Raw genomic sequence first — 27985 nt, 5'->3', positions numbered from 1 at the left:
TTATTTTACCATTCGCGTCGGGTGTCGGCGGCGAGCGCACGTCGTTGTGCGTCGCGCGCGCTCTCTCGGCCTCTAACTCGCTCACTACAAAACTGTGGTTATCGCGACCACTCGCATTGCTGCCACAAACCAACCGTGAATTTGTTTTAAAACCATATAATCATCGAAACAATCCGTGTATGATATTTGTTGAATAGTGAACCAGTGATGAAACAGCCGCAATTCCAGTGAAATGAGACGTTGATAAACAGCGATAATGTCCAGTTATTTTAATTTTATGAATTTTACCGTTCGTGGAATTCGTCAGTGATACTACTCAGGAAAATTAAGTTTTAAAGGTTTGTGATTTTCATTTTAACTATAGTAATTATATTATAGTTAATCGAGATGTTCTCAACTGTCTTGTGAAAACACCTGCATTAGCTAAAAGTTGCTTTCGACACTTGCAGCATTAAGTACTTGTTTAAGTAGCTATATTGTAAACCTTTCATGGATTTACGTTTAGTTTAAGATAGATTAGTGAATGTTGAAAAAGATTTGAATTCTGTGTGTATCTTTATTTCTGAACTATGCTAAGATTATTTTTCAGTTTTATCAAAGCATCGATGACTCCTGTTAAAAATGACATATAGGTACCCACTTGACAAACAATTTTGTTTATCTAAATCCAATAGATACTTATACCGACGTACTTACTTACATAAGTTTTTTAATAGCTTCAAGAATCATTCAGATATTAACATTACACTTGACTTTCCCGTCCGCAGGATAAAGACAGTTAAGTTGATATTTTTTCTTACAAGATGGAAACCAGTCTTGTTTCCTGTCGCGGACTGCTCCTGTTAATTAACTTCTCGTTGTTTGAGTTAGTTTATATCTCCGTTTGAAGTATATTACTGCTGCACAATTACTAAAATCACGGCCCTGCCAATTTAATAGTCTTTTAATGTACTACGAGTGCCAATAAACCGCTATTTCAGGAAGAGAATCATTATAAAACATAAGTCATCAAATCTCACTAAAACGTTTTGTTGAATTGTTTCTGCGTTATTAACATTAACACATATGGCGTAGAAAGTTTTCATTGAATGATATGTGAGTTATGATTACTAATTATAGCTATTAGCTTTATGGATATTTCCAACATTGGTGTGGAAAACAAAACACGGCGGCGGCTGTATGGGAAGCGTGTGAACAGAAACTGCCGTAGACTCGTCGAGCTCACTTTCCACCCATTCATGGTGACTCCAGCTTTTTCAAACGATTTCCTCTTGCTTGCACCATACCCATGTTTAATTATCGCTAGCTTTCTTCTTTGTTTGTATCTCTCACTTGTTTACTAGAGAAATGCATCATACAAAACATAGGAGCTTTGAAAAAAAATGTTCTTTGCGCTGTGTATTGTGTAGAAGTTGGTGACAATAGGTGAAAAGCAAATCTTGGGGGCGTTTACAATTTACATACTTTACTTGTTATCAACTTTAGAACGTTATAAGGTGACATTAGAAGTGAGGCCGTTGATCGTGTGGAGTAGTGCGCCGCGAGGGCCGCAGGTGTATCAAGATGTGTCAGATTGCGCAAGCCGTGCGGTCTCCACTTCTGATCTTTCCCATTGCCTATTACAAAAGCTCCGCAGTTTATATCCACATCTTAACCTATTCCTTTCCCAGTTGTTTTCCTGTTAGCTACAGACAGATCTACATAGTTTAGATGGTACCTGAAGTAAGTAGATTTTTCACATGGAATGACAGGTACACTAAGATGCCATAATAGACGTTAATGTGATTGCATTGTGTACTACAGTACATGTAATTACGAGAGTACATTTATTACTACTTGTGAATCTGGTTAATAGCTTTAATGGTCTCAGTGTTTGGAACAAAGAAAATTCCAAACGACAAGTAAGGAGTCGCATTCCTGTAGCGGACGGCGGGGTGAGCCCCACCTGGCCAGTCAAGTATTCTAGGGCATGCAGTCAGTTATCTATGAATAGTATCGGCAGGCACGCGGCCCGGAGGTCGGCCGCGGTTAATTGGCGAGGACCCGCCCGGCCCGGCCGGTTTGACCACACCGGACATTATTTTACAGCATCCTTTCTACCCGTATAAATCAATATTCACTGCAACGCAACCGTCTCATACCTTCGAATACCCCTCAAATGGTAATTAATAACATCTGTAATTGTCATTTCCTTTTCAACTTAAATTGTGAATGTCTATAGTAGGTCTATAGGCACTCATTTGAGTGTATTGGTCGTACCGGTAATTTAATCCCTCATGCAAGCGCATGGCACCGGCTTCCCCGTTTTGAGCCGGAAATTAGAATCCCCTCAGCACTCCCCAAAAGTTGTGCTTTTGTATCCTAGCAATATCGATCAGCCAGTTTTATATTTTTTGTTTTGTCGTCTTTCGCACGAACAGACTCAATGTTATTATTCTCATGGAAAATGGCGCTTAATAAAATAACAATCCAGTGTTTATTTTTTTCAATTCATTAAACTGAGTCGCAATAAGTGTAACATCAGTATTTATCTTTGAGCTAATCTTTAGACATCCGTCAAAAACAATATGAGCGTTTCCTCGAACTGCGGAAACGGTTATGTTTAACTCGATGTCGTAACCTTCAGGGTTAGAGCGGCGAGATGAACCAGTCCTCGAAATGCAACTTTTAGTATGTAGTTCGCGAATAGACGAGGCCATTGCTCTCAGCTAGCAGAGGAAAAAACGGGGAACAGTTGTCGACCGGGCCAGGGGCGGCGGGGGTTCACGGTTGAGCGCGCGCGCCACCTGCGCCGGAGTGTACAATGAGTCCGATATCGCACCACGCTACGTGTTGCTATACATTTGCACAACACTCAACCATTGTCCCAAAACTTCATTCTACTGCTATACAACTGCCAAATTAGTACGTACCTGATATCCTCATTGCAAGAGAATTTTCTTGGTATTTGTCAAAATTAACTGCGTTAAGGGAAAATTTCTAGGTATATGTGGAAATCAGAAATCAGAAATCAGAATCATTTATTCAACGTAATTATCATGGATAAACTTGTTGAAGGTCAATGTAACATTTTTGAATTTACGTCATTTCGCAAGGTGTTATGGCTGAGGAGAAGAAATGACAAGAAACTGCAACAGCAACACATCTTTTAAAAACCAATGAGGATATACATTACAAGTTATTTAATAACTAGAGGAACACATTCAATACCAGACATTTTTATCATTTAGGTAGTCATTAATCTTATAATAAGCTTTTTTACATAAAGTAAGCTTCACGTGAGCTTTAAATTTATTTTCTGACAAATTTAAAATATTATCTGGTATTTTATTGTAAAAACGTATACATAACCCCAAAAAAGATGAATTTAATTTACTTAATCTAGAATTTTGAATAGCAATTTTATGTTTATTTCTTGTATTGTAAGTATGCCTTTCACAGTTTCTCGGAAGGAGAGATAAGTTTTTACGTACATACATAATGTTTTCATATATATATTGACTTGCGACCGTCAGTATATTTATTTCTTTAAACAGCTCCCTCAAAGAGTCCCGACAACGCAGCTTATAAATAGCGCGAACTGCTCTTTTTTGAATGATGAAAATAGTTTCTACATCAGCGGCTCGACCCCACAGCAAAATACCGTAAGACATTATGCTGTGGAAGAACTATTGTCCTAGGTAAGACAGATGAAGAGATAAATATTACGGATTTATTAAATTTCAGTTACCTACCGATACCAATCAAAATAACCGTCATCTAAAAATAGCAAAAACTACCTACACAATAATAAATCAATAGCTTTGAAGTACAATTTTTAACGTAAAATGCCAGGCCAAGTACAAAAAAGCGTGATCATCGTTGTAAATCATGTATCGTCAATGTGGGTATTGTGGATGATTGTAGACATAACATATTGCATAAGCTATGCAAACCGGCTGAATCACGTGCAGTTATTGTAGAGATATTGAGTGAGGCCCGACTGTCACATTTTTCAGGAGGCGCTTCCATGACGAATGTAACGTTTATCAAACATCGGGTATCAAGTGCACAAGTTCGGTATTTGAGCTACTCCAGCCAAACTTTCACTTCCACGATTCAGTTATATTGTTGACGTTAGATCATGGAATTTGGAACAGGTTTATTCTTTTATTCATTCCGTGTCTTTGTTTTAAACAGTTTTGAGGTTTTAGGTATTTCGCTATGAGTTATTCCATTCGGTTTTCCCTATTTCATATTTATAAGCAAAGGGAATACGAGTACCTATAAATCGAACGGCAACTTACAGTAATTAACGCAGCGAAGAGCACACATAGATACTATTCTACAACAAAATGCAATAGAGCAACGGATTTGATGCAAGTAGCATCGGCGTGCGAGTTAATTAAGGCTAATCTGAGTGCGATGCTGCGGCGGCGGCGGATGCGCGGGCGGAGCGGGCTGCAAGGTGGTTGTGTACGGGTTGTGTCAATGAGTATGTCGAACACGAGCGGCAGCGGTCGCCGCGCCAGGCTGCGCGGGCACCGAGGTCGTTGCTCCTCGTCGAGCCTGCACTCCCGACCCCGCCCGCCGCACTTACCCCGCATCCCACCACCTTTGACAAAAACACAGATGGAGGAAAATCGCATCTTACCAATCCTTCTTACTAGAAAAAACATTGTCTGGTTCAAACGCTCCCGTATTTGATTGATAACTGCTCGTAATGTTGCGTTTGTTTATTGAATAAATATAGTCATAGACTATTGTAATGTTTATTTATGATGATGATAAACTGTTGTGTTTCACAAACATAACCCATTGTAGTCATCCCGGTGACAACAATGTATAGATACGTAGATAAATAATTAAACAAACAACATATGTGATCAATGAATACTCGACTCGATCAATGAAGGACTTTCCAGGCTACGTTCCTCAGAAACAATATAGATGGCGTTGTAAAGATTTTCCTACGTTTAACCTTCTTATTTCATGGATAACAGACATATGCTTCTTTTATCTTTATAAATGATGACTCTTTTTATTACACCCAGGCACAATTACAGCTTCCACTCATTATTATTCTGATCAAAATAAAGAGAAGCAATATAGGTAGCAACATAATTCTAAACATAATGTGATCTAAATATCAAGCAACAACTATTTTTATATAGATACCTATATTCTACTTCTTGCAATGATGTACCAGAGTAATGAGAAAATAGGTAATTATCACGTTAAATCGTATTATTTTTGAAAAACGTAGCTTGGAAAGTCCCTTATTTTGGCTCGTACTTACTTCCAAGTTGCTAGCTGTCGAAATAAGCTACTATAGCGCATAGCATTTGACTCGACCTTTAGTATATTATTGCGATAATGTCAAGGGAAATAGCTATGCTGCTTCTTTATGAAACGCCCTTAGTAGAGACTAGATCTACAGGTTATACAATACCTACTTATATTATGATATTTTATTTAATTTCGATTTTAATCAAATTAAAAAGTATGCCGAGCTACCTTTGCTGAATCGAGTTGTTTAGGGAGCTATATAAAATGTCATGAAACATCATCATATTAGATATTCTATTTGGACAACATTTATACCTACATCAATGATTTTGGGGGACAGGGCGGTACTAACATCATAAAAAAAGAAATGTTTACTACTTATATAGGGACACCACAGTAACAAATATAAAACAAAACAAGGAATAACACATAACTTTTGATACCATTGATGCATAATATGTTACTATAGTCCTGACTGAGACCGTATACTTAGTATAATCTATGGGACTTAAATAAATAATTAATATAAAGAGCTACTTATTGCAAAATACAAACTTCCTGGAATGTATGTTTCAAAGAGAATTCTTTAGCTTTTCATTGTTAATTAGAGCATGGAATTGTTCACAACACGAAATTATGAACTGTAATACAGTTCGGACATTTCAGTTAGTCAATTACGACGTTTATCGGCTATAAATAACACAATAACAATAACTTTTTTATGGATAATAATAATCTTGTCACGATAAATAATTAATATACCTACTTACCTTCTTGCCATTGGTCCCGGTTACTACTTACTGATGTAAGTAGTCATTACATGAGCCATGTCAAGGGCCTTTGGCGGCTCAATAGTAACCCTGACACCAGGGTTGATGGGGTTGGTAATTCACCTTAAAACCCACACGACAGAAGAAGAAGACCTACTTATATAGTTTATTATCATGGCATTCATTACTTAGCTGAAAAATAGGGAGAGCCGAGGGACCCGCACCTGGTATTTTATCTGTAGAGGCTTGTCTACAAGTAAAATAACTCTACAGTCTACACCTACGAGCTACTTGCTTGTAATATTATAGTAAGTAAGTACATAACATATTACGTAGGTGTATAGTTACCTACTTATTGGTGTAGAAATGGTAACTAAATCTTTTGAATTAGGCTAGTTTCCGACTAGTGAAATCCGTTACTTTTTATTAAGCGTCAAAACACGAAATTACTATGGAATTTGAAGTATGAAAAAGCAACCTGAGACGTCATAGAAAAACGTGATAAAATGTCGCTCTTATTATTAAATACATTACATTGTTCTTTATTAAAATTCATAAATAAGTTAAATAGGAAAAAATAAACGTTTTTCTCCGAATTGTCCGTATTTCTGTGTCTAGTAGGTAAAAGTATTCTAGAAAGAGTAAATACAGAGATGATGTTAATTTTTGTTGTAATAAAGTTTAAGTAGTTTTAGCGAAAGTTTGAGTTTGACGTAAATAAGTATGTTCATCAAAAGAGGCGATATGGTAGGTACCACAGGATTGAATAATGAAAGGCAATCATGTTCCGTAACACCTAATATATAAAATACGAATACGAATAAGAGTATGTATAAAATATAACTTGCTACAAAATATAACTTGTGAGCTCTATTAACAGGGGCCCTTTGTTAGTACTATCATATTATAGAACGTCACATTTCTAAGGTTTCTTATTGTAGGTTAATGCCGGATATTATTACCAATTACCAATCACTTCAGTCCGCGGAGGTCCGTGTTGCTCTATGCCAAACACTAGATCCATGAATTATGTCACGTTGGTTAAATCTTAAATTGATCTTAAATCATTGCAGAGCGAACAGGAGGTAGGTTAGAAATATATTCAACCTTATTCACGAACTATTTTTGCTTGCGTCTAAATATTTTTTTCTGTCATGTCTCTGTCAAAAGTCTTAACAATATAATGGTGATATATGATGTTGCCAATAAACATAAATGTGCTTCGAAGACGCAATTGTATAGTCAGACTAAACTTGGACCAAGGAACATACTACTCTCTAACCGGCTTGGATTATCTAGGTATGCTATATTTTATCCGCGGATACGTATTCTAGGTTTTAAGTGCTATCAAAATGATAAATGTAAGTATATTTTGATTTTAGGGGGAGAGATGTACGCGACGTCTACGGCGTCGACGACGTCGGGGTCGGGTCGCGTTGGCAGCGGCGGCGGCGGCACGGGCGAACGGCGCGTGCGCGTGGTGCGGCTGCTGCGCCCGCGCCGCGCCTCGCCTGCCTTCGGGTTCTCCCTACGCGGCGGCAAGGAGTACGCCACAGGCTTCTTTATCTCTAAGGTCGAGTTCAACTCCGAAGCTCATCTTCAAGGCTTGAAGGTCAGAAAATTTTCAATAAACTAACGCAATCTTTAGATATATATACAATAACTGATCTGTCAACATCATGGTTAAGAAAAAAATAATTTTGTTTCATTGTATTTACCGATTTCTAAGCAATTTTTGCTTGGCGCTTGAGCAATGGGGTATTATCTCATTGTTTAGTTTCTGCGATTGTTTTGTGCAAACATTGTATGACCATAAGAGAAGATTGGATCGGTTGTTGACACTTTTTTACCATGTAACCTATTGCGCAGTTTCCCACGTCGGGCCCTGTGTCTCTATCCCACAGCTGCTGGGCGCGTGCGAACGCCTTTACTTACAAGTTTACAATTAACTCGGTGGCCTGCTTATTTGTCTCTGTGCAATTAACCGCGTCCGAGGTTGAATTGTCTCATTTCATCATTTCGAAGCGCTGACGTAACTACTTTGTTTCCTTCTACATTCTAAGTCTCAAGTACCCTTTGGAGGATCGCGGTGTCACAACATGTAGGTCAAATACTTCATTACTGATTGCAATGTTGTTGCTGGCCGCGATTCTCTGCCTGTTTATTGGATAATGGTAGGTAATAGAGCGTCAACATGATCCACTGGTACGATTTATGAAGCCTATTAGATTCATGCATGTTTCATGCTTGTAATTGAATTGCTTTGATTAACACACATTCATTATTTCTCGTAGGTTCTCGCCTTGGGTACTCGCGTACCTACAAGTGCAACTTTCTACGTGAAATTTTACACAGTGGGATTTGAGACTAGATTGTTAATTAAAAGCTGACCGTAAAACCGTATTATAAACGTATATTGTCATAATTAGACAGTTAAGCTACGAAACTGCACACATTATTCTGCAAACATTTTGGAATTTTTCACACGATTACTTCCTTAACAAAGAAGTTACGAAAATTTACGAGTACATCCGTTGTTATCCAAACAGTACAATAGAGCGTTTTGAGACAATCGCGGAGAGTCCTGGGAAGTTAACGCGTTGTGAAGTTTTGGCAAACGGTATTTGGAGTCAACGACTCAGAGGAAGCTCGAGCAGTGAGAAGCAGTGTGGGCCGTGGTCGGCGGACGCTTATCAAAGTGTGCCAGCAAAGATCGTGCTTCATTGTTCGGCCATGGTTTCGACAGGTGTTGCCAGCTAAGAATTGAACGTTGTATATACCTTTTGCTAACACAGGTGTTATGCAAAGGCGTCATAACTGCACTATTATACAACTGATGAATCATGGTAATTGAAACAAAAAATAAGTACAATAACCATGTACGTGTTACAGAGAAATAAATAATAATCATCTTCAACAGTGTTATTAGTTCACTGCTGGAAAAGAAAGCACAAAATATAATTATCAAGTACACAATTTTCTTCTTCAATTGCCTTGAATTATCATGTTTACATAGTTGATTACCAATCGGCTACCTAATTGGCGAGGATTGGTAATAATTGTGTAGAAACTAACTCATTAGAAAAATAGGCAGGATAAACGTTTTAGTGAAACGCGCTTCGACGGGAAGTGAAACTCTTCAAAGTATACTTATCTTCAAGAGAAAATATCTAAAGCCTATATTCTGGAATATGGTATGTTAACTGCAGGAAGGTGTAAATCGGTGCAATTATATGACAATTTAGAAATGGTGAGTGGTTCACGAGGGGACGTATCCAGCGCGTGAATCAGTCAATTAACTCTTGGTAGATACTGCGGCTGCGGTCAACCTGACTGACTTTCTACCGCCATGCGCCATCTACCGCTCTCCGCTTGCGTGCCCGCGCTTCTTTGACTAATGCTTCTTGTGTAACATTTGCTAAAATAGAAAACTACTAAACGCGATTTTCAGCGGGTGTGGCTGAACACCGACCCACTCGTCATATATCTACTTTTCATTTCAATAACTGAAAACATGATATTTTACAACTAAAACAATTCTTATAACTAAGTAAGTACTTATAGATGTTTTACAATCTCGGCTCACAAATCTTGTTAAAATCATACAATACATTCATGACGTCAACTGTGCAGTCCTTTTATTAAACCTTTACGGGCTATGGTTTATGTGGCGATAGAGAATTTTCAATATCGATTGTTAGTGCCGTAATAACCCGATTATCAAACAATGACTCACAGATAAAGTGCAAATAGCAAGCGAAGTAGCGCGTGTGTATTCCGCTACACGCTAACTTCGCCACACGCAAATTCATGTAATTTTATTACTAGTTCGAATTCGAAATACATAGCCACGGAATGCCCTATACCTACACGCATTTTGTACGCACCATTTACTTCATTTTTGTTTGAATATGTAACAGTAACAGATCGTCGGTCCACACGTGAAAGGATTATCATTAAATACTTATGCTTTTACAATCACTTCCTTCACTTGCAAATTGTTACACTTGTAACTTACGTTTCCATATTGCCGTTACCATGTGTGACATTAATCACGGATTTTGTAATGAAAGTGAATTTTGGAGGGCCGGGCGTCGTTGAGTCTGGCGGTCTCGCAAAAAAGACAAGTTGAACGAAAGTCCGATCGAAAGTTGTCTGATATGTGGGGCGCGAGGCGACCGGCGCGGGCGCAGCGGACTTGTCCGGCTTCTTGCGAGACGAACGTGAGGAAAGTGCTGCTCGTCAGCGCGAGCGTGCGTGTCGGCCCTGTGACGTCACTGTAAACAATCACTGCTTTACATATTTTCGATTGTTATCTAGGAAGATTCAAAATACTCTCACTTGCCTACTTCTCTTAGAAAAAAGTTACCTATCTTTTGATAGAGAAAAGGTACCTAACGTATGCTATTTTCAAAGAAGTTGAGCTAACATACCTTTATAGGTAAACAAACATTGCTTCACCTAATAATTACGTAGTAAGTACACTACTCTAACCTCCAGTTTACAGTCCAATGTTTAAAATCTTGGCAGAATTTGTGATTTCGTAAACTGTTTTTACTGAAGCGAAACGACCGGTTCATAGAGCGAAATTAGTGGCTCGATAGGTACCCACAATCCCTTCGAGCAAACCTCAAATTGCCAATAACTGACGAGGAAAGTGGGCCAGGGTTCTGTCAATGGTACTCGATTAGTACGGAAGCTTCGGTGGTAATAGCTACTGGGGAAATATGCAAATTGGTTAGGTATACCTGAATTATGAATGCAAGAGTAAACTATAGTTTTATTTTGTTTTCTTTCGCACAGAACTTTCTAATTACATTCAAATGGATCTTACTAAAATGCTGCTTATTTAATTATATATTTGTAAACAATAAAACAGACAAAGGGAACATAGAAAGAAAACAGATAGTAGGTACAGTTGTTATACTTAATCAGAGTCTAAAATCATACATACATACATAAACAGCCTAATATACGTCCCATGGCTGGGCACATGCCTCCCCTCAATCAACCGGAGGGGGTATGGAGCATACTCTACCACGCTGCTCAACTGCGGGTTGATGGAGGTGTTTTTAACGGGACCAAAGGCTTAACGTGCCCTCCGAAGCACGGAATCATCTTATTTTTTCAGAAAATCAGGTGATTCAAGCCTGCAAAGTCCTTACCAAACAAAGGACAGTCTCACAAAGTGATTTCGACAATGTCCCCATCGGGAGTCGAACCCGGACCTCCAGATCGTGAGCCTAACGCTCTAACCACTAGACCACGGAGGCTGTTGAGTCTAAAATGATTGCCTTTTAATAAGTAATTGCTTGCTAGTGTTGTAGGGGATAATATAGAGCAAAACAAGTTAAGCATTGCGTTACTATGCAAGATAACTGGATATCTCATTGCCACCATGGCGAAATAACCACCAATCTAATAACTTTATTGTCCATTGTCGTTTCGACACTTGAGAATTAGGTACTCCGATATTTACATTAGCTACCATTTTACATTGCTGTTGGAGCCAAAACATTTCCGCCTTTCGTTATTATAAGACATATTCAATAGTTCATTGATTTAGAATAAATGGAGGCACAGTTTAAAGTTATAGTGTGCCAGTTTCTCAATTTGTTCACATTTTTTATCGACTGCGGTTGCGTGAGATACAATAAGCGTAGATCAATATTAGCAGAGCCGAGACATGCACAGTGAAACCATATTTCGTTTTTTTGGTAATATTTAAAAACTTGTCACACCAACGTTGTCTTCGATACATGAATACTTATAGGTATTTACTTTTTAATTTCATTTAAAATGTACGTTTTGAATGGTCGTCCGTCTTTCTAAGTTTGAAATGAATGGGTTTATGTAAATCGTTTCAAAATGGTTTTAAGTGTAGCACAGCGGGATTAGCAATTGAAGTAAATAAAAACCGTTTATCGTTCCAGGTGGGTGACCAGTTGGTTAGCGTGAACGGCTACCGGGTGGATGATGCCGTGCACTCGGAGCTCGTGCACTATCTGGCCTCGCAGTCGCGGCTCAAAATCAAAGTCCGACGTAAGTATACATACATAACATCACGCGCACTACTCTGCTGTCCTTTCATGTAATATCCTGCATAATATCCTCTGCTGAAGGTTGGCTAGAAGATAAGACCGCTTTTGCCCATCTTAATATTAAGTTTTTTTTTTGTAAATGTGCGTGTAAAGTGTTACATTATTATTATCAAGCCTATTTCCCGTTGGGGTAGGTAGAGACCACACAATTCCACTTCCTAAGATCCTGACACACCTGACTTTATGTTCATACTACTTAGTTGTATACCTATCTACTTATATGTAGTATGAACATGACGTCAGATACGATTTTACCAATCCCCTATAGGTTTAGATATAAAACATAAAATCTGTGCACCTCTACCACACCACCTAATAATAAAAAAAACAATAAATGCACCCTGAAAACACAATTCCTCGTCTTTATTACGGCTATTAAATGCAATGATAGCAAATTATTACCAATTGGCACTTTATTATGAGGCTGCGCATAAATGTATATTAAAATGTTGGATAATAAATCTGCAGTACCTATATTTAACGGTTAGTAGCGAAATATTATACACATGATGCCTACCTCTAATTTGCTGCCGAGTCATATAACGATTTTAATTACTTACTAACGAAGTTTTATGCACAAACGTATTATATTTAGTAAAGTATTTGGCGTCTTTTCTCTTCAAAATTACTTTTGTGGTATTGTTTTGAGTTTGGCAAGCCAAACACAGATGGCATAATGAAGTACTTAATATAACATTAAAATAATGTGATTGAAATTTAAAAATTATCATAGATAAACGAAAATTTGAATGTTGGCATGACCACTTACGTAAGAAGGCACCTAACTTTCTTTCTTTTTTATTACGTTGGTATCATCAACAGCGGACAGCAATAGCATTATGCTAATTAATCAAAACTTCAAGTGTTACGGCATTAACGGGCGGGCCCGGGTGTCGTGGTATAGTTGTGGCACAGATTTTCGTTCGTGAGATAATCGTGAAAGCGCGTGGGCACTCTGGTTCTGAAGTTTCTGTTACTATTATTCTGTTACGCAAATAGGGACAAACGAAATTGAAATCAATATCGTTTAGCTGCTGTTGTAACAAAAGCTATGAATAACGTACTTATTAGAACTTGATTCGATTTCTATTTCGTACACGTGAGTGAATAAAACACTAACTAAAGAATTAAGTGTTTTGGCTTTTATATAATTGACCTCCGCTCACTACACAAGCCGTGGGATGCGGAAACATTGATTACATGTTACAGCAAGTATGAACACCATGAATGTGCGAAATACTGCTCAATAAAGAAATAAAAAATAGAAACAACGAGTAGTTCTATCTAACTGCTTTAATTTGAACGCGGAAACTGTTATTTAAGTCTTAAAGGAGTAGAAAAAGAATTAATAACATGTTTCGCCTATGCACTAATATTTATATAAATTTCTTTTGATTCCAGATGTCGGAATGGTGCCTATAAAAGAGTAAGTATCGAAAGTTTAGCAATCATTGTACTGCAGCCGGGTCTGTATGACAACCGCGCCGCGCGCTGCGTGTTTAATATTGAGCGCTTCGACCAATAAACGATACGAATGCTATCTACGTAGATGGACGTCAAACGGCTATTGGTCGAAGGCCTCGAATAATTCGCGCCGCGCGCGGCGCGGTTACCGTGCAGACCCTACTGGTGCTTATATTTTGTAAGATAAACAATCCGGAGCCACCTTTGAAACGTATCTGCGATCGTTATCTTTATCAATATTCTAATCTTGCCTTCAAACAAGTTTATGCAATCTAAAACAATGTTCGAACGCATAATATTACTAACTGGAATTTTAGTAGGTACTGTTGGTATGCGATATTGAGGCAGACGACCAGCCCGGTGGTCGGATGACTGTGAGGTACGCCGGAAAGCAATGGATGAAACTTGCACAGGACCGGAAAGGATGGCGTGAAACAGAGGAAGCCTATACCCAGCAGTGGGTGGACAGAGGCTGAGTAGATAGATAGTAGACGGTTGTAACAGAAATGCTATTCAAATTATTAGTTGAATAAAAACACGAATGGGTGTGTTTCGTCCTTCACCTTCCTTATCGCGATTTTTATACCGTAAGTGCTATGTTGTCTGAACAATGGAAAAAATTGGTAATACAGGGGATACCAAATACTTCGTACCTACTTATTAAATATGGTAGATGTTTTGTGAGAAAGTTTCATTCATTTTCATGATAAATGGTATCTGTTTTTCTTATTTTTCTCTACGTATTACTTTGTTGAATCAGGTCTCCTGTCTTCAATTTAAAATAAAAAATAAATGAAAAGTTTGTATTTTCAAATCTTTTTACCAATGAAGGTAAGGACTTTCCGTAAATAGTCATAAGACACTTGTGTTGGGAATGAACTAAGACTTCCCAAACGGTTATCTTAGGATTTAGTAAATACCTAATAAGTAATTGAAATTGTTCATGTGCCCCGTCTTACTCGTTTTCTAGAGTAGTCAATTATTCTCCCTCCCTCTGTGAAGACCAAACCAAACCAAATTAAAAACCAAATTTTATACGTCCTAAGGCGGAAATACTACCCCTGTATGGTGAAAGTCGGATTTCTGTGTTTCTAAGATATTGTTTATGTTCACAGCAAAGCACACGAGCCGCTTTCGTGGCAGTTTGTGGCGGAGCGCGCGTCTCTGGGGTCGGACGTGTCGTCGTCCCCGACACTGTGTCACGACACCGAGCGCATGAACGACCTGCGCCTCTCCATCCTCGTGCCGCCGAGGGCCAAGCTTGGATGCGGGTATGTTTTTTAGTACTTAAATAAAGTTCTCAAAACAAAGTGGCCCATGTATTAGAAGAAAAAAAGTAACATATTCGTTAGGCTGTTTGTATTTCAATTACCGTTAAATTGCTGTAAATATGCCGTGGGCAGATTAATTCGTTTTCTGACCATTTCATGAATTTTCATTCATCTGTCCTCATAAATGAATACTCAGCGTTCTAGGGTTCCCAATGGCGATGTACTTAGCAGCATTTTTTTTGTTCTTACAAGAGCAATTTTCACATTGGTACATAATGCCATTTATTCTAAAATCTAACCATGATAGATATATATATATATATATCTTAATTCATGCGCATTATATAACCACATAAAAATCTGAACAATTATTCAGTGCAGCAATATTTTCAGTTCCCAATAAAACAGTGTAATGTAACTTTTATATCCAACCGTTTTTGTAATATTAAAAATGAAATTCACGCGCATTTTTTCTTGTTATTTCCAGTATATGCAAGGGCCCGGAGTGGAAGCCGGGTATCTTCGTGCAGTTCGTGCGGGAGGGTGGCATCGCTCGCGAGGCGGGGCTGAGGCCCGGCGACCAGATCCTCTCATGTAATGGACAGGATTTCGCCAATATATCTTTCAATGAGGTAAATATTTAATATGCTACTTTGAAATGAATTTGTAATACTTCGATCGAGGGAGACGCATGTGATATCTTTAAGCTTCAATTAATATGATTTGTCCACATTTTAATGTTATACTAGCGTTGTTGAGTTAGCAAATTTCTTCGCTTCTCTTCTTATCTTGTGGGTTGTGAGGTAGATTACAAACCTCATCAACCCTGGTGTCAGGGTTATAGTTGAGCCGCCAAAGGCCCCTGACATGGCTCATGTAACGATTACTCACTTACATCAGTAAATAGTAACCGGGACCAACGGCTTAACATGCCTTCCGAAGCACGGATCATCTTACATTCAGAGGTCCCGGGTTCGAATCCCGGTGGGGGCATATCACAAGAATCACTTTGTGATCCCTAGTTTGGTTAGGATATTACAGGCTGATCACCTGATTGTCCGAAAGTAAGATTTCTTCGCTGTTAGTTTTGCCCAAATTCTCTCCTTTGTCCTATTTTTAATGAGGGTGGTCTCCTTTACTTCTCTAACCTCTTGCTTGTTCTCTCTAGGCTATATCAGCTATGAAAGTGAGCGGTCGCTTGGAGCTGATAGTCCGTGAGGGCGCGGGCATCGAGCTGGTGTCTCCTGAGAGTTCAGGGTACAATAGCTCGGCGTCGTCAGCTGCTGGGGAGCGCAGCCCCGCGCCGCCCGCACCGCTCGCGCCACTTGCGCCGCCAGCCGCGCTACGCAGGAGGCTCGCTAGTGTGGCTGAGGAAGCCGCTGATAGGGCTGATAGGTTAGTATGCCAATGTTGCTGATTCCAGTACACACTATCTAATTTTATTTTAAGTTATACCTGTCATTTTCTTATCCACCGAAAAGAAAAGGGACGAGTAATCGGCAGGCATAAAATGTATCATCTTACACGTCAATTCTAGGCAGAAATCTAAAACAACCCCTCTAAAAATTTTACATTCGCCAATAACCCGACAGAATCAATTTGACAGCACACGTCAATAAATTAACAGCTGTCAGACATCCGTCCCTTTCCTTTTCGGCCGATAAGAAAATGACAGGTATAACTTAAAATTTAATTAGCGTCTACAGGAACTGGCATCAATGTGTCATAAGTGAACTATGAACGCGAAAAGATGCACTTACAATGGTTGCACCACGACTTACAAGAGGTTGTATCACTAGCTTTGTTGAGGTTGTATCACCAGGAATTTCTGTGAAAACGTACCGCGCCGTCACCCTGAAATTCAGTGTGAACGCGTCGCGTGCATACGAACTCGAGTCGCCGCTTCAAGATTAAATGTTTTGTAAATAATCCCACGCATCGCGACCGTCAGAATGTATATATGGTATGAATATAATTCTTAACTTATAATAGTCGTAAAAACTTTCTATTAACTTTCGTATCTTTACAACATGGAAAATTATGGATTTCCAGTGTGCAACACTCTTAAGAAGCGAGTTTTTTATAGCAAGGCTTTGACCTCTACCGTAATATTTTCTTTTCATCGCTTCTAGTAATACATGCTGTTGTGTTGTAGATTAACGATGAACAGACTGAAGAGGAGAACGTGGGACAGCTTGGACTTCGATTGGAAGACGGGTGACATCCACAACTTCGACGCCCCCTCCGACATCGAGCCAGACTATGACTGCCCCAGCATCCCCAACAACCCGCACACCTTCGAGAGCAAGGCCACTAAGACTAAGAAAGAATTCGTCACCACGCCATCCAATAGAACAATCATCAACTTAACAGAAGACGGCGCGACTATACAGTGTAGTTACGATAACCAATCGCCTAGGAAACCATTTTTAGCGAACCAAACCCACAGGGATAGTGACAAGAAGACCATAGTTGTTGAGGTGCATCATACGAGTAACACTACGTGTGCGAAGGCGCACCTTAACTTCCCTCCGCCCACCAAGAAAGAGTCGAGCGCGGACACATCGAGCATAGCCAGTTCAGCGACCTTATCTAGTGCCATTGCAGAAGAGATCCAGCGGCGGAAATTGGTAAACAGGGGGTCTACAAAGACCACATTGAATCAAGGTCATCTAAAAAAGTTATAGAGCAATTTTACATTGGCGCATATAAAAGTAAGAGCGCAATGTCAGCAAATGTCAAATAATTAAAACGTGAATTGCATTTTTAAATGAATTGATTCAATGTGGCTTTTTTAACCCCACAATAACAAATCTGAAAAAATCCTCATATACTTAATTAAATAGCTTGATTACATTTACCTGCTAATATGTATGTTTCTGTGGCACAAGCTGAATACTCTGTCATGCTTTATCAAGCTACTAATGAAGAGTAGTGTGGCACCAATCCATAGATTAGGGTCAATTTAGTACTTACGTTTGGGTTTTTTTTCCCAAAAGCCAAGTGGTCTGTCTCCACCGTTATAAACACATGTCAATAGGCATAAAGCCATATAGGACACTTACATTTCAACGCGTTACAATTGACAAGTGGGTGCTCCCGCAAAAGAGCAGTGGGATAGAGTATACTTCTTAACTCTATTGTTTGATGAGAGGTTCTATGTCTCCAGTTATTTTGGGTAGTAGATACAAAAAAATTAAGCTGCCAAAGGCCACGGAAGAGACAGGTATATCGCTTTTGCACACATATTTTCACATAATGCACGTTCGCGTGAGTGATTTGCCTGTTGTAATGGTGAACGGACAATCGCACTGCAATTTGTATCACCTAAGTACTTACTAATATTGTAGAGTCACACTAACATTTGAGTTTTATTGTTACATGGCACGATTTAGTTTTTACATAGTTGTGTTTTAACTAAAGTTTTTATTTCAGAATAAAAAGAGTTCGAATACTGAAAGTAATAATAACGTAGCTAATCCAGTAAAGAAGGCGAGCGCACCAAAACCCGTGGACAACGATAAAAAGAAGCAGCATGACGCCTTGATGGACGAGTTCAAGAAGGTTCACAGGAAAATGTTCGCCGGCCAAGAAAACAAAGCGGAGACAGCTGACAAAAACGAGAAAGCCGCCGACGCTGAAAGTTTGGTGAGTGATACAACAAAAACATAGCCAAAAACGCTCAACACAATGCGGCTCAAAACTCAGCTGAACTGAAGCAGAAACGCGTCTAAATAATAGACCGTAAATTTCGACACAATTATAGGAATCGATTGTACAATGTGATTGATACATTTATAGGAAATACAGGAATTGTTTTTTAAATGCAATTGCAAAAACAACGATTATAAAATTGATTAAGAATTAACTTCGATATTCACGGAGCGCGTTGAAGTCTTTTGTATGGATCATTTATTAAAAAGTAAAGTCACTTTACGTTACCTGTTACCTACATTTTTCTATAGTTATTTTATTGAGAAGTATTTGCTATTTTGCATTTTATACGTATGTATAAAAGTTTTTAGGTTCTGTACAGAGACATTGTACTGCACGTCTGTCTCCCCTTGTAAGGGCTGTACTACTTGTTAAAAAAATAATTGTAATAGGTAGGTAGATAGCCAGTTCAAAATGTTTGTACATGTGTTATGATTATGGTGGTGGATTTCCGGACCAATAATAATAAAAATAATATGAAGGTCTCGTTAGATTATAAGAAACATGTTTTTCAACGAAAATATTTTTCTCTATAATAAAAACGTTTATAAATATATATTAGAACCTATATACAAGCGTCTAACTTAGTGTGTGTGATTATAGAGCAGTCTAAAAAATAGACAAATCTACAAATAAACAATAAAAATAGTCAAGTATGAATCACTCGGGCCAAGAATTCCGAAATGAATGAACAATCATTTTATAAATTACTTATACAAAAATAGCTCGTGTGCTGCAGTTCTTGAAGATAAATAAAACACGGTAATATAAATAATAATAATAAAAACGTGTATTTAGGTAAAACCTACGACACACATATACATTTTCAACATTATAGTGTATAACACATTAATTTTTAGTTGGATAACATAATATAATTATCGACTAAGAGACAATCACGTTGGAGACTAGGCGATGATCATAAATCACAGCTATCGCATTACAATCGCTACCTTTGAATCGATCGCTATTAAATTACCTCTTTGATAACTAGCGCATTACTACAAACGGCTATTATGCGTATCAGATTGTGGAATCTTGATATGACGCATTGTTTCATATGAAATTTGGAATGAAATCTTTAATCTGAGGAAAGTACGGAGGAAGTCGCGTAATATTTGCGGTATAATGACGTTATAGCGGTCGCGAGATAAACACTACAAACAATAGTTACTGCACTCCTGAATGTGTTTGATCATAATTGGAATTTTATTACTCTACGACACCATAATCTTTATTGCTCTTAAAAGTAAAAATACCAGTTACACGTTTCTTTCAGGCAATCACAGCAAGTATGGTCCTGTTAAATGACAATTGCTACTCGAGTTCACTTAATAGAACATGTGGAAACAATGATCGTGCGCGACGGAGGCCGTTATCGTCAATGATGTTTATCATTACGTTTTATTGAAAGCCAGTGTTTCCATATTTTCCCACAAGCCACCGTCACTCACCTCGCTACCGGCGTACGTAATGAGTGTAAAAATTGTTTTCTATTGTCGTAAATCTTTTGTAAATGTGCAACGGAACGATTGCTGTAATGTCTCCGTCATTGAGTTAAGTCGTTGCGGAATTGTTACTGTTTCAAATGGTGCAAAACGTTTGGGGACGGTCACTGCGTGCGGCCTTGCTCGCGTGAACCATTACCCGCTCGTCATCCTCCACTAATGACTCTCATTTGTATTGCTTTTATTGTGTTCTTCCCCAGTAAACAATTTTGTCAACAATTAATCACGGCTTTGTTACTTAAATAACTGAAATCATATCTAATTACAAACGGATTATTTGCTTTGAGAAATCGATGCCTCTTACCAAGTAACTTAGATCTAATCTAGCCTACAAAATCCCACGGCTGGGCAAAGGCCTCCCCTCGAATAGATTGAGTCCGAAACACAACACTGCGTTCAAAAACGGGAATCGCTGATGTGGGACGAAAAGCCGCCAGACTCAAATGGGATTGGGCCGGACATGGTTGTCGCATGCACTCTGAGCGGTGGGCACGGATCGTCACGCATTGGGTGTCTCATGACGGGTACAGGCGTCGTGGTAGCCCTCGAAAGAGATGGCGTGACGACTTGGACGCTTGTCGGAGGGACTGGCCGGAGTACGCACAGGACCGCTTAAAATGGAAAGAGTAATTTAGATATCTTACAAAAAAATACATTTGTTTCGGAATGAAGCCGACGTTCTCCCAAGACGGGAGACATTCGTCTGGGTAGTCATACTTATTCATGAACTTAGCCCTTTACATTCCCTGACCATTCACTCCGAATCTAATTGATTTAGGTGTTGACTAGGTAAGCGTAGTCCACGTATTAAATAAATTCATCCAAGAATGTTGATGACGCTTTCCAACGTTTCCGTGTATCTTAGTTATTACAATAACAAAATCGCTTATTTGCGGTTACCGTTCGTACCGGCTGGTAGCAAATAACGTACAATGATGTTTATGTGATATGTAATACACAATCACGACTGATACAAGGAAGACATTACCGGGTATCAGTCTCGAGTTGATCGTGAGTATTTCACAGTTGCAAACTGTAACTATAACTACTCTACACTGGTGATTGTGCAAGCATTCTAAGTACCTTTTGACTAGCATGGAAAAAGGGTTCACCTTGACGACTAAATTATTTTTTAATCAGATCGTGACATTTCCTCAAAGTTAAATGATAAAGATCTATACTAAACTATTTATTTAGGTACGTTTGACTAAATTCAAATTTATTAACACAAAGTTTTTACGAAATTATTAAGGCAGCAAACACGTCTAGTTACTGAATGCTTGCCTTACATAATGTATATGGTTATTGGAGCGTTACTGTAGGTGTGAAGTCATTTTAGCAACTCAATACCTTTTATAATGTGTGCTTGTTCATAGTTATTTCTTACTGAACAATAATGACACGGAAATTTAGTCTTTTTTTATTTATTAACAACTTTTAGTTACAACTTTAAGTGCCTTTTGAATGGCCATATTGCGTTAAGGTACTTGCATCTATAAAAATATAGAGTCGTTGCACACATTTCCATGTGGAATGTAATGCGTGGTCTGATTGGGCAATATTTACTTTGGAAGTCATTACCTAGCCTCATAAAAGAGCCGGCTTCGGGTTTAATTGCAGAGAATGACTGTAATCTCCGCCGAGGTATGCTAACGGATTATAGCAAAGTACCTAAGTGGAAACGCTGCATGCATATTTTCATTGCAGAGGCAGTCAATTAAAGTTATTATGACCGGTTAATTTGACACAAACTCCACGTAACTGGTTTAAACTTATGAAATCCATATACCTATGTGTTGAAACACTGTAGATTTTATATCGTGATTACTGCAAAATCTGTGGTAAAAACCAATGAACAATTTAGTAGTAACTTACAAGCTAGAATGGCTGAACATTCTAGACTAGAACATAAGACAAGAAACTAAATCAGTGTAATTGAGAACGAGTATCATCTGATTTGAGAAGTTTTTTTAATCACGAAATCTGATAAAAATGACAATAGCTTTTGTTGCGGGATTTAGAACTGTGGGAGCAATTTCATGTTCGGTTTCATACTTACTTGAGGAATAGTTGCAATGAAGTTAATGATAGAAGAAATAAATATTTTGTTACTGCATTGGTGAAAACTGTTCTATCTATTTAAGTATTATCTTATCGTAAAAATACGTGTGTATCGATTCAAAAAAATTCACGTGAATTAGAAACAAAATGTTTCGATAACATTGACTTTGTTTTGAATATATGCTTAGGAAGCATGATCGATTACCTTTGGAATGTCATCTGATAAGTAGGTACCTAACCTGTCAATCGCTATTCTTTGCTGATATTATAATTTTCGGAAAGGAATATTAGATTAATATCGGGTCTTCATTTTGATGACTAAGTGAATAAGTAAATACAGTTACAAGAGTAATAAAGTATGCAAAAGGTACTATTACAAATTCTTTGCAACCGCCTAATTTGGATATTCATTACATGGCCATTACGATCGTAACTTACGGTACAAAATATATAGACGTAATTAACAACGTTTGTATTATTCGTTGCTCTCAAAAAGGAAACAATTATGTAGTTGTTGCGAGGTTTCTACGTGAATTTAAGACGTTAGTTGTACAGATTAGTAACATTGTTCGATATGGTATGATGAGTAGAACATGAGGCATGGCTTGATTTTTGCCTTGCACTGATAACGGCGAGGCAGCGGGCGCCCGCGGCGCGGCGCGGGCGGCCTCAGTCGCTCGATTTCGTTGCACTCCGCCGATCGTGCGCGGGCGCGGGTCACACTAGCCATCCACCGCTATATCATCTCGTACGTCGCTAAATCGCCGCGATTTTCCGCGCCTCGGAAAATTATCGCCGACCTTCACGCGTTCTTGCATTTATTTACGAATATACGATTCATGTAAAGACGTTGTTAGTGCAATAATCTTGTATTCCTAATCCTGTTTACAAAGATGAGATAGAATAGTGCTCAGTGTGTTTGAAACTTAAATCCGATTGCCCTAAAATAAAAATGAAGAGAAACGAAAAATCCAAGCCACTAGTCGTCATCCAGTGCTATGAAGTAAGTTAAGACATGGATACTGCCCCATTATTATCAGAGCGAAGAAATACGCCTAGATAAATGAAATTGCAGTCTTATAGAAAATTATAGTCTTTTTTCTTGAGAGCGGGTATGCAATATGATGAAGTGGAAATAGAAAATACGTATTTCCATTTACAAACGAAACATTCAAAGCTATCGTTGTGATACACAGTACACTAATAACGATAACGTAGATTACAGTCAACAGTAATGTAGGTACTCGTATGATTAACGACGCTCAATAATTCGTTGTTATATATTCGTATGTCGAATTGTCAATACGTGTGTGAGAGGCGCCTACTATTGTGGAATTATACAAGTAATACAAGTAAGAGCTAAGCTACTTGATAAATATTAAGTATAATTATATTATTGGTTGACATAACGAACCCAATCGTAAGAACGTTTTTCAGTGTAGAAAATCAACATCCCCTATTTAAAACGTGACTCGTGAAATTATTTGAAAGTATTTTCAATAACTAACGATATGAATACCTACTTTTCTGGTAATTTGTTTTAGCACGTAATTCATAGAAGTGCAATTTATCTCTACTGATATGAAAATTATTTAATAATTAATTGTTATTTAGCAATAAGACTAGTGATTGTACTTATATAAAGAATCATGTACATTCCTCAAATATTATGATCAAAAGCATCAACTTTTCGTATTTGAAAATTTTCCATAGGCAACTTGCAATTGATTGCGAATTGATTAATACGAAAAACCATGAAAAAAAAACAGTTAAAATTTGGCATTAATATCTAGGTAGGTATTTCTCAATGGTGCAATTATAAGTAACAAGAATGCATAACTTTAAGATTTTTCTTAATCCTTGAATATAAAGGAATGATTGTATCCAATTTACAATGAAATTGAAGAGTGATGATTTGATTTATTCAGTCTTTTTTTGATTGCAATTGCAAAAAATCTGCACTGACTAGATGTTAAAAAGATTCTGTGACTGTGACCTCGACCTCGGCGTGGGAATGACGTAAAGTTCTTGTTTTACCGGTACCTTTATCACAATTACGTAATATTATGTCAAATTATGATATGATATATTAAGTACTTTTAGACCATGAATCCCATCCTATTCATTCCTTGATTTTTACCTTTGTAATACGTGTTCTTATAATCTCCCTAAGACCTATAATGTCGCAGTGAATGCTCCTTAATGCTTGTTTAAGCTCTATTTTATTTTTATCTGTCATTAATGTTTTACATTGAAAGTTGCTAAGTATGCTATAATTGCTATAGATTTAAACATACAGGTGTTAGTGACATCGTAACGAATATTTTGAGGGATGATTCAGACCATTATTCTGATCAAGTGAGTTTTAGAGTATGCTATGGGAAAGTGCATCACAATAAAAACCACAATTCTTGCAATATGTTTCCTGATGCTTTGTGGCCACCCCACAGTAGGTAGAGAATATGAACATTAAATTTACGTATGATAAAACAACACAGGTATTCAGCACGTAGCGATATCGTATCGGTTTATAACCTGTCTATGAGGAAAATAACAGCACAGATTTCAAGAGCACAGGTTTAAAGGAAGGACAGTGATAATTTTAAGGTAAAAACAGCTTCATAATTTAGTGGTTGTTTTTATACCTATTAAATATCTTAGTACCAAGTTAAACAAAAAATATCGAAGTATTCGCAGGGGTTTATTTGTTAGGAACTTACAGGTAGTAAACATATACATCAATGGGTACTGGCACGCAAAAAAATAATGACGTTGATTTAAAAAAATGATGATAATAATGATGGATCATAAACGGATGGTTCACTGTCACACTCGAGTGTTATTTTCAGCGTAGGGGAAATATTACGTAAAATAAAATAAAAAATATTTAGATTTATTTTGGATCATAGATAATTCTTATCACGTTGGTCTAAATACTATACACCTCTGCCTGCCCCTTCGGGGATACAGGCGTGATGCTACGTAATATTATGTTTATTTTGGACGTTGATTTGATGTTTATAACACACTTTGGTTGTTGTTGTTTTTGTTGAATATAATTACGAGATTTATTATAACGTACAACAACTAACAACATAATTTGGTAATAACGTATTTTTTTTCGTAAATCGGATCTAATATACGGTACCTATAGTTGGCAGAGTGATAAAGTTCAATGTCAAAACATGCCGGTAATTCATTCTATAGTTACTTACGTAAGGAAATAATTGAAAAATGAATGTGAAGCTCAAGCAATGTTAGGTAGTATACACGTTTAATTCCTAATATGGAGAAATATAATCACAGCCTGTAGCCTTGTGATTGAGGACCTCTCGGCTTTATTTGTGGACGACCTGGGAAGTAATTAGTTGTACGTAGGTGCGTTACAACAGTGATTTTAGAATTGTAGGTCGTGATATGCCAGTGGGTTATATGAATGTTTTAGGATTTAGAATTTTATCCTATTAAAGAGTCACTTTGAGATCGCGGTTTATATCATTTTGAAAACTATCGCTTTAGGAGATAAGACAGTCTTGTCTTGACATAGTTTTATAATTCCAGGACCGGCAGCCGACGCTGCCACTGAGGAAGGTCGAGCAGGCGCCGGCCGCATACACAGCAAATGGACATTCTCAACCAAAGCGGGAAGCCGCAGACAATCCGCCACCTCCCCCACCGGTACGTGTTGGAACAGCTTCACATTAAAATCAATGATAATATTACTTTAACGAACTTTTCCGTTTCTTCTTACAGATGCCAACATCGAACGGCGTACACAATGGAGAAAACAAAGGCTTAGAGGACCAAAAATCAACCCCAAAAAGAATTAACTCGGAACTAGTTTTGAATTCTAATAACAACCTTAGAAAAAATGGCACGCTTATGCGGACGCCGACCCCAGATTACAATAACTCTAAAACAGAACCGTCGGCGCCGCCAAAACTGAAGAGTGTTAATGGTGAAAAAGCTGAGCTAGACTCGCTTGAATCTTTTAAACTGAAGAATCCCTCGAATATACAACCACGGCCTCCATCAAATTATTTTGTGAGAGCGCCGAATGGCACGGCGACCATGAAGAAGCATGGGCGGCCAGTGTCGGTGACCATCGGCGAGTACGCGAGCGGCGCCGGCGCGAGCGCGCGGCGGGAGCCCTCCAAGCTGGAGTTTCTCAACGGAGACAAGCCTGACGGCCCGCACGTACCCGACGACGTATCCATCTCCAACAGATTACAATCTGAACTAGCACTCACGCTGTCTAGATCGAATTTACGTAAGAAGACTGAAGCTATGGTGAGTAATTGTATTAACTCAATGAACGAACGTGTAATATTTGTAAATACTGTATATATACGATAATGTTTCTTACAGGACTTAATCAAGCTTAGAAAGAGCTTGAATTCAAACGACGACAGTGATTCGTCTGTCGATAAGAATTTTCACGCCCGATACGGCAACAACCTCCTGCCCCTGCCACCATCAGTAATGATTCCTAAAGTTTCGAAATTAAAACACTGAGCAACTGTTTTGGCAAACGCTATCATTGCAATTGTAAGATATTACAGATGAAAAATTTATCGGTTACCAACCATAATATAAAGCACAACAAATCACTTCGACATGCACGAAATACTAAACTTATTTTTTAGATCAAACACTTCACTTTCGATACTACACTACTAACCCCATTTCAGTACGTGGATCAGGTGGCGGTGGGATTATAATATATAAACTGCAAATGTAAATTCTAATTAATTTCTATTGTTCACAGGTTGACACTGGGCGATAATTTTACTAAACAAGCTACTTACCTACTGAATTCTTAATACATTTAATCGAATTACTTTCACTTTTTGGTTAAATCTTTCAACCAAAGTTAGGTACCTATTTAACAGAAGAAGCAGGTGGAATATAACGTGCCACAGTTATAAAACATTAATTTTAAATAGCTAAATATTATTTAAAAGGTTAGGTATGTTATGTATGTACGTAGAAATAAAATTACTTCAAAAATTAAGCTGTTACTTAGAATACCCGTCTCGTATAGTGTATTATTTCGTAATTTATTAGCATGTCTTATAACAATTATGAGTTGTGTTCGGTAGTTGAATATATTCAAGAGATGCCTAAGTCATATTATAAACAAATATGTAAATAATTATTCCAATAAAATTTTGGTAAATAACCATTTGTTTTAATAACAGATATCTTTATATACTATACTCTTCGTCCACGTTGGTAACTATAATTTTTCTTTCGCTGTTTTGTAACTAGTTGTGGAAGCAGAATTATTTTTCCATTTTCGTGGATCTTTATATTTCCATTTATGTAACCAAACAGTTAGTTACCAACGGTGACGAAGGATTAATTAATATACAATACCACTAGAAAAATACTAAGTACCTAGGAAAGTACTTACGTAAACTTCGAATAATACTACGTATAAAACGGCAACTCTCCGCTCCCACCAGCGGCTGAGATAGGGGTTGAGGCGCAACCTTTCCCCTCGGTTTTTAGTCTTCAATCGTATGGTTGTCAGACGTCATAATATACGACGAGCTTGTACGATAACGTCAATGTGTAGTGTCTGTGTAAAATGAGGTTTTTTGTATGAAGTGTCCGGGGTATCATATTATACATCAATGGCTGGTACCTGTACGATCTGCGAGAATACAAAAAGTCCACCCTCTCAATCTGTCTGTTTGTGTGTATGACTGTGTTTTCTTATTAGGATGGGTAAAGGTAGGACCAGAACACCGAGTCTCAGGTTGTCGTCGAGGTAGGTATTTCCGCGTTTTATCGTAGGTTCAACCAGTTGAACCACTTCGAGG

At 38.0% G+C, this 27985-nt stretch overlaps 1 protein-coding gene across 2 annotated transcripts; it reads left to right on the top strand.

Moving 5' to 3' along the window:
- Nucleotides 1–5: 5 nt before the first annotated feature.
- LOC126366505 (uncharacterized) lies at nt 6–27339 on the top strand. 2 transcript variants are annotated; one of them, XM_050009630.1, is made up of 13 exons: nt 6–338; nt 7421–7650; nt 11972–12080; nt 13541–13565; nt 14719–14874; nt 15362–15506; nt 16043–16269; nt 17030–17504; nt 18310–18522; nt 25719–25835; nt 25911–26447; nt 26526–26705; nt 26926–27339. In XM_050009630.1, the coding sequence occupies exons 2-12, from the start codon at nt 7429–7431 to the stop codon at nt 26670–26672; spliced, it is 2373 nt and encodes a 790-aa protein (XP_049865587.1). In that variant the 5' UTR covers nt 6–338; nt 7421–7428; the 3' UTR covers nt 26673–26705; nt 26926–27339. The 2 variants fall into 2 exon arrangements, with proteins under 2 accessions (XP_049865587.1, XP_049865588.1); XM_050009631.1 differs by lacking the exon at nt 26526–26705.
- Nucleotides 27340–27985: the final 646 nt, after the last annotated feature.

The sequence above is a fragment of the Pectinophora gossypiella genome, chromosome 4, assembly GCF_024362695.1.
Source record: "Pectinophora gossypiella chromosome 4, ilPecGoss1.1, whole genome shotgun sequence".
Classification (NCBI taxonomy): Eukaryota; Metazoa; Arthropoda; class Insecta; order Lepidoptera; family Gelechiidae; genus Pectinophora; species Pectinophora gossypiella.
This window is presented reverse-complemented; position numbering and strand designations above follow the sequence as displayed.

Bases quoted from the DNA above. Each gene is read 5' to 3' on its own strand.
- LOC126366505 (XM_050009630.1), top strand. From the start codon at position 7,429: ATGTACGCGACGTCTACGGCGTCGACGACGTCGGGGTCGGGTCGCGTT. The intron at 12,081-13,540 runs GTAAGTATACAT...TTTTGATTCCAG, and splicing joins GCTCAAAATCAAAGTCCGAC to ATGTCGGAATGGTGCCTATA. The intron at 16,270-17,029 runs GTTAGTATGCCA...GTTGTGTTGTAG, and splicing joins GCCGCTGATAGGGCTGATAG to ATTAACGATGAACAGACTGA.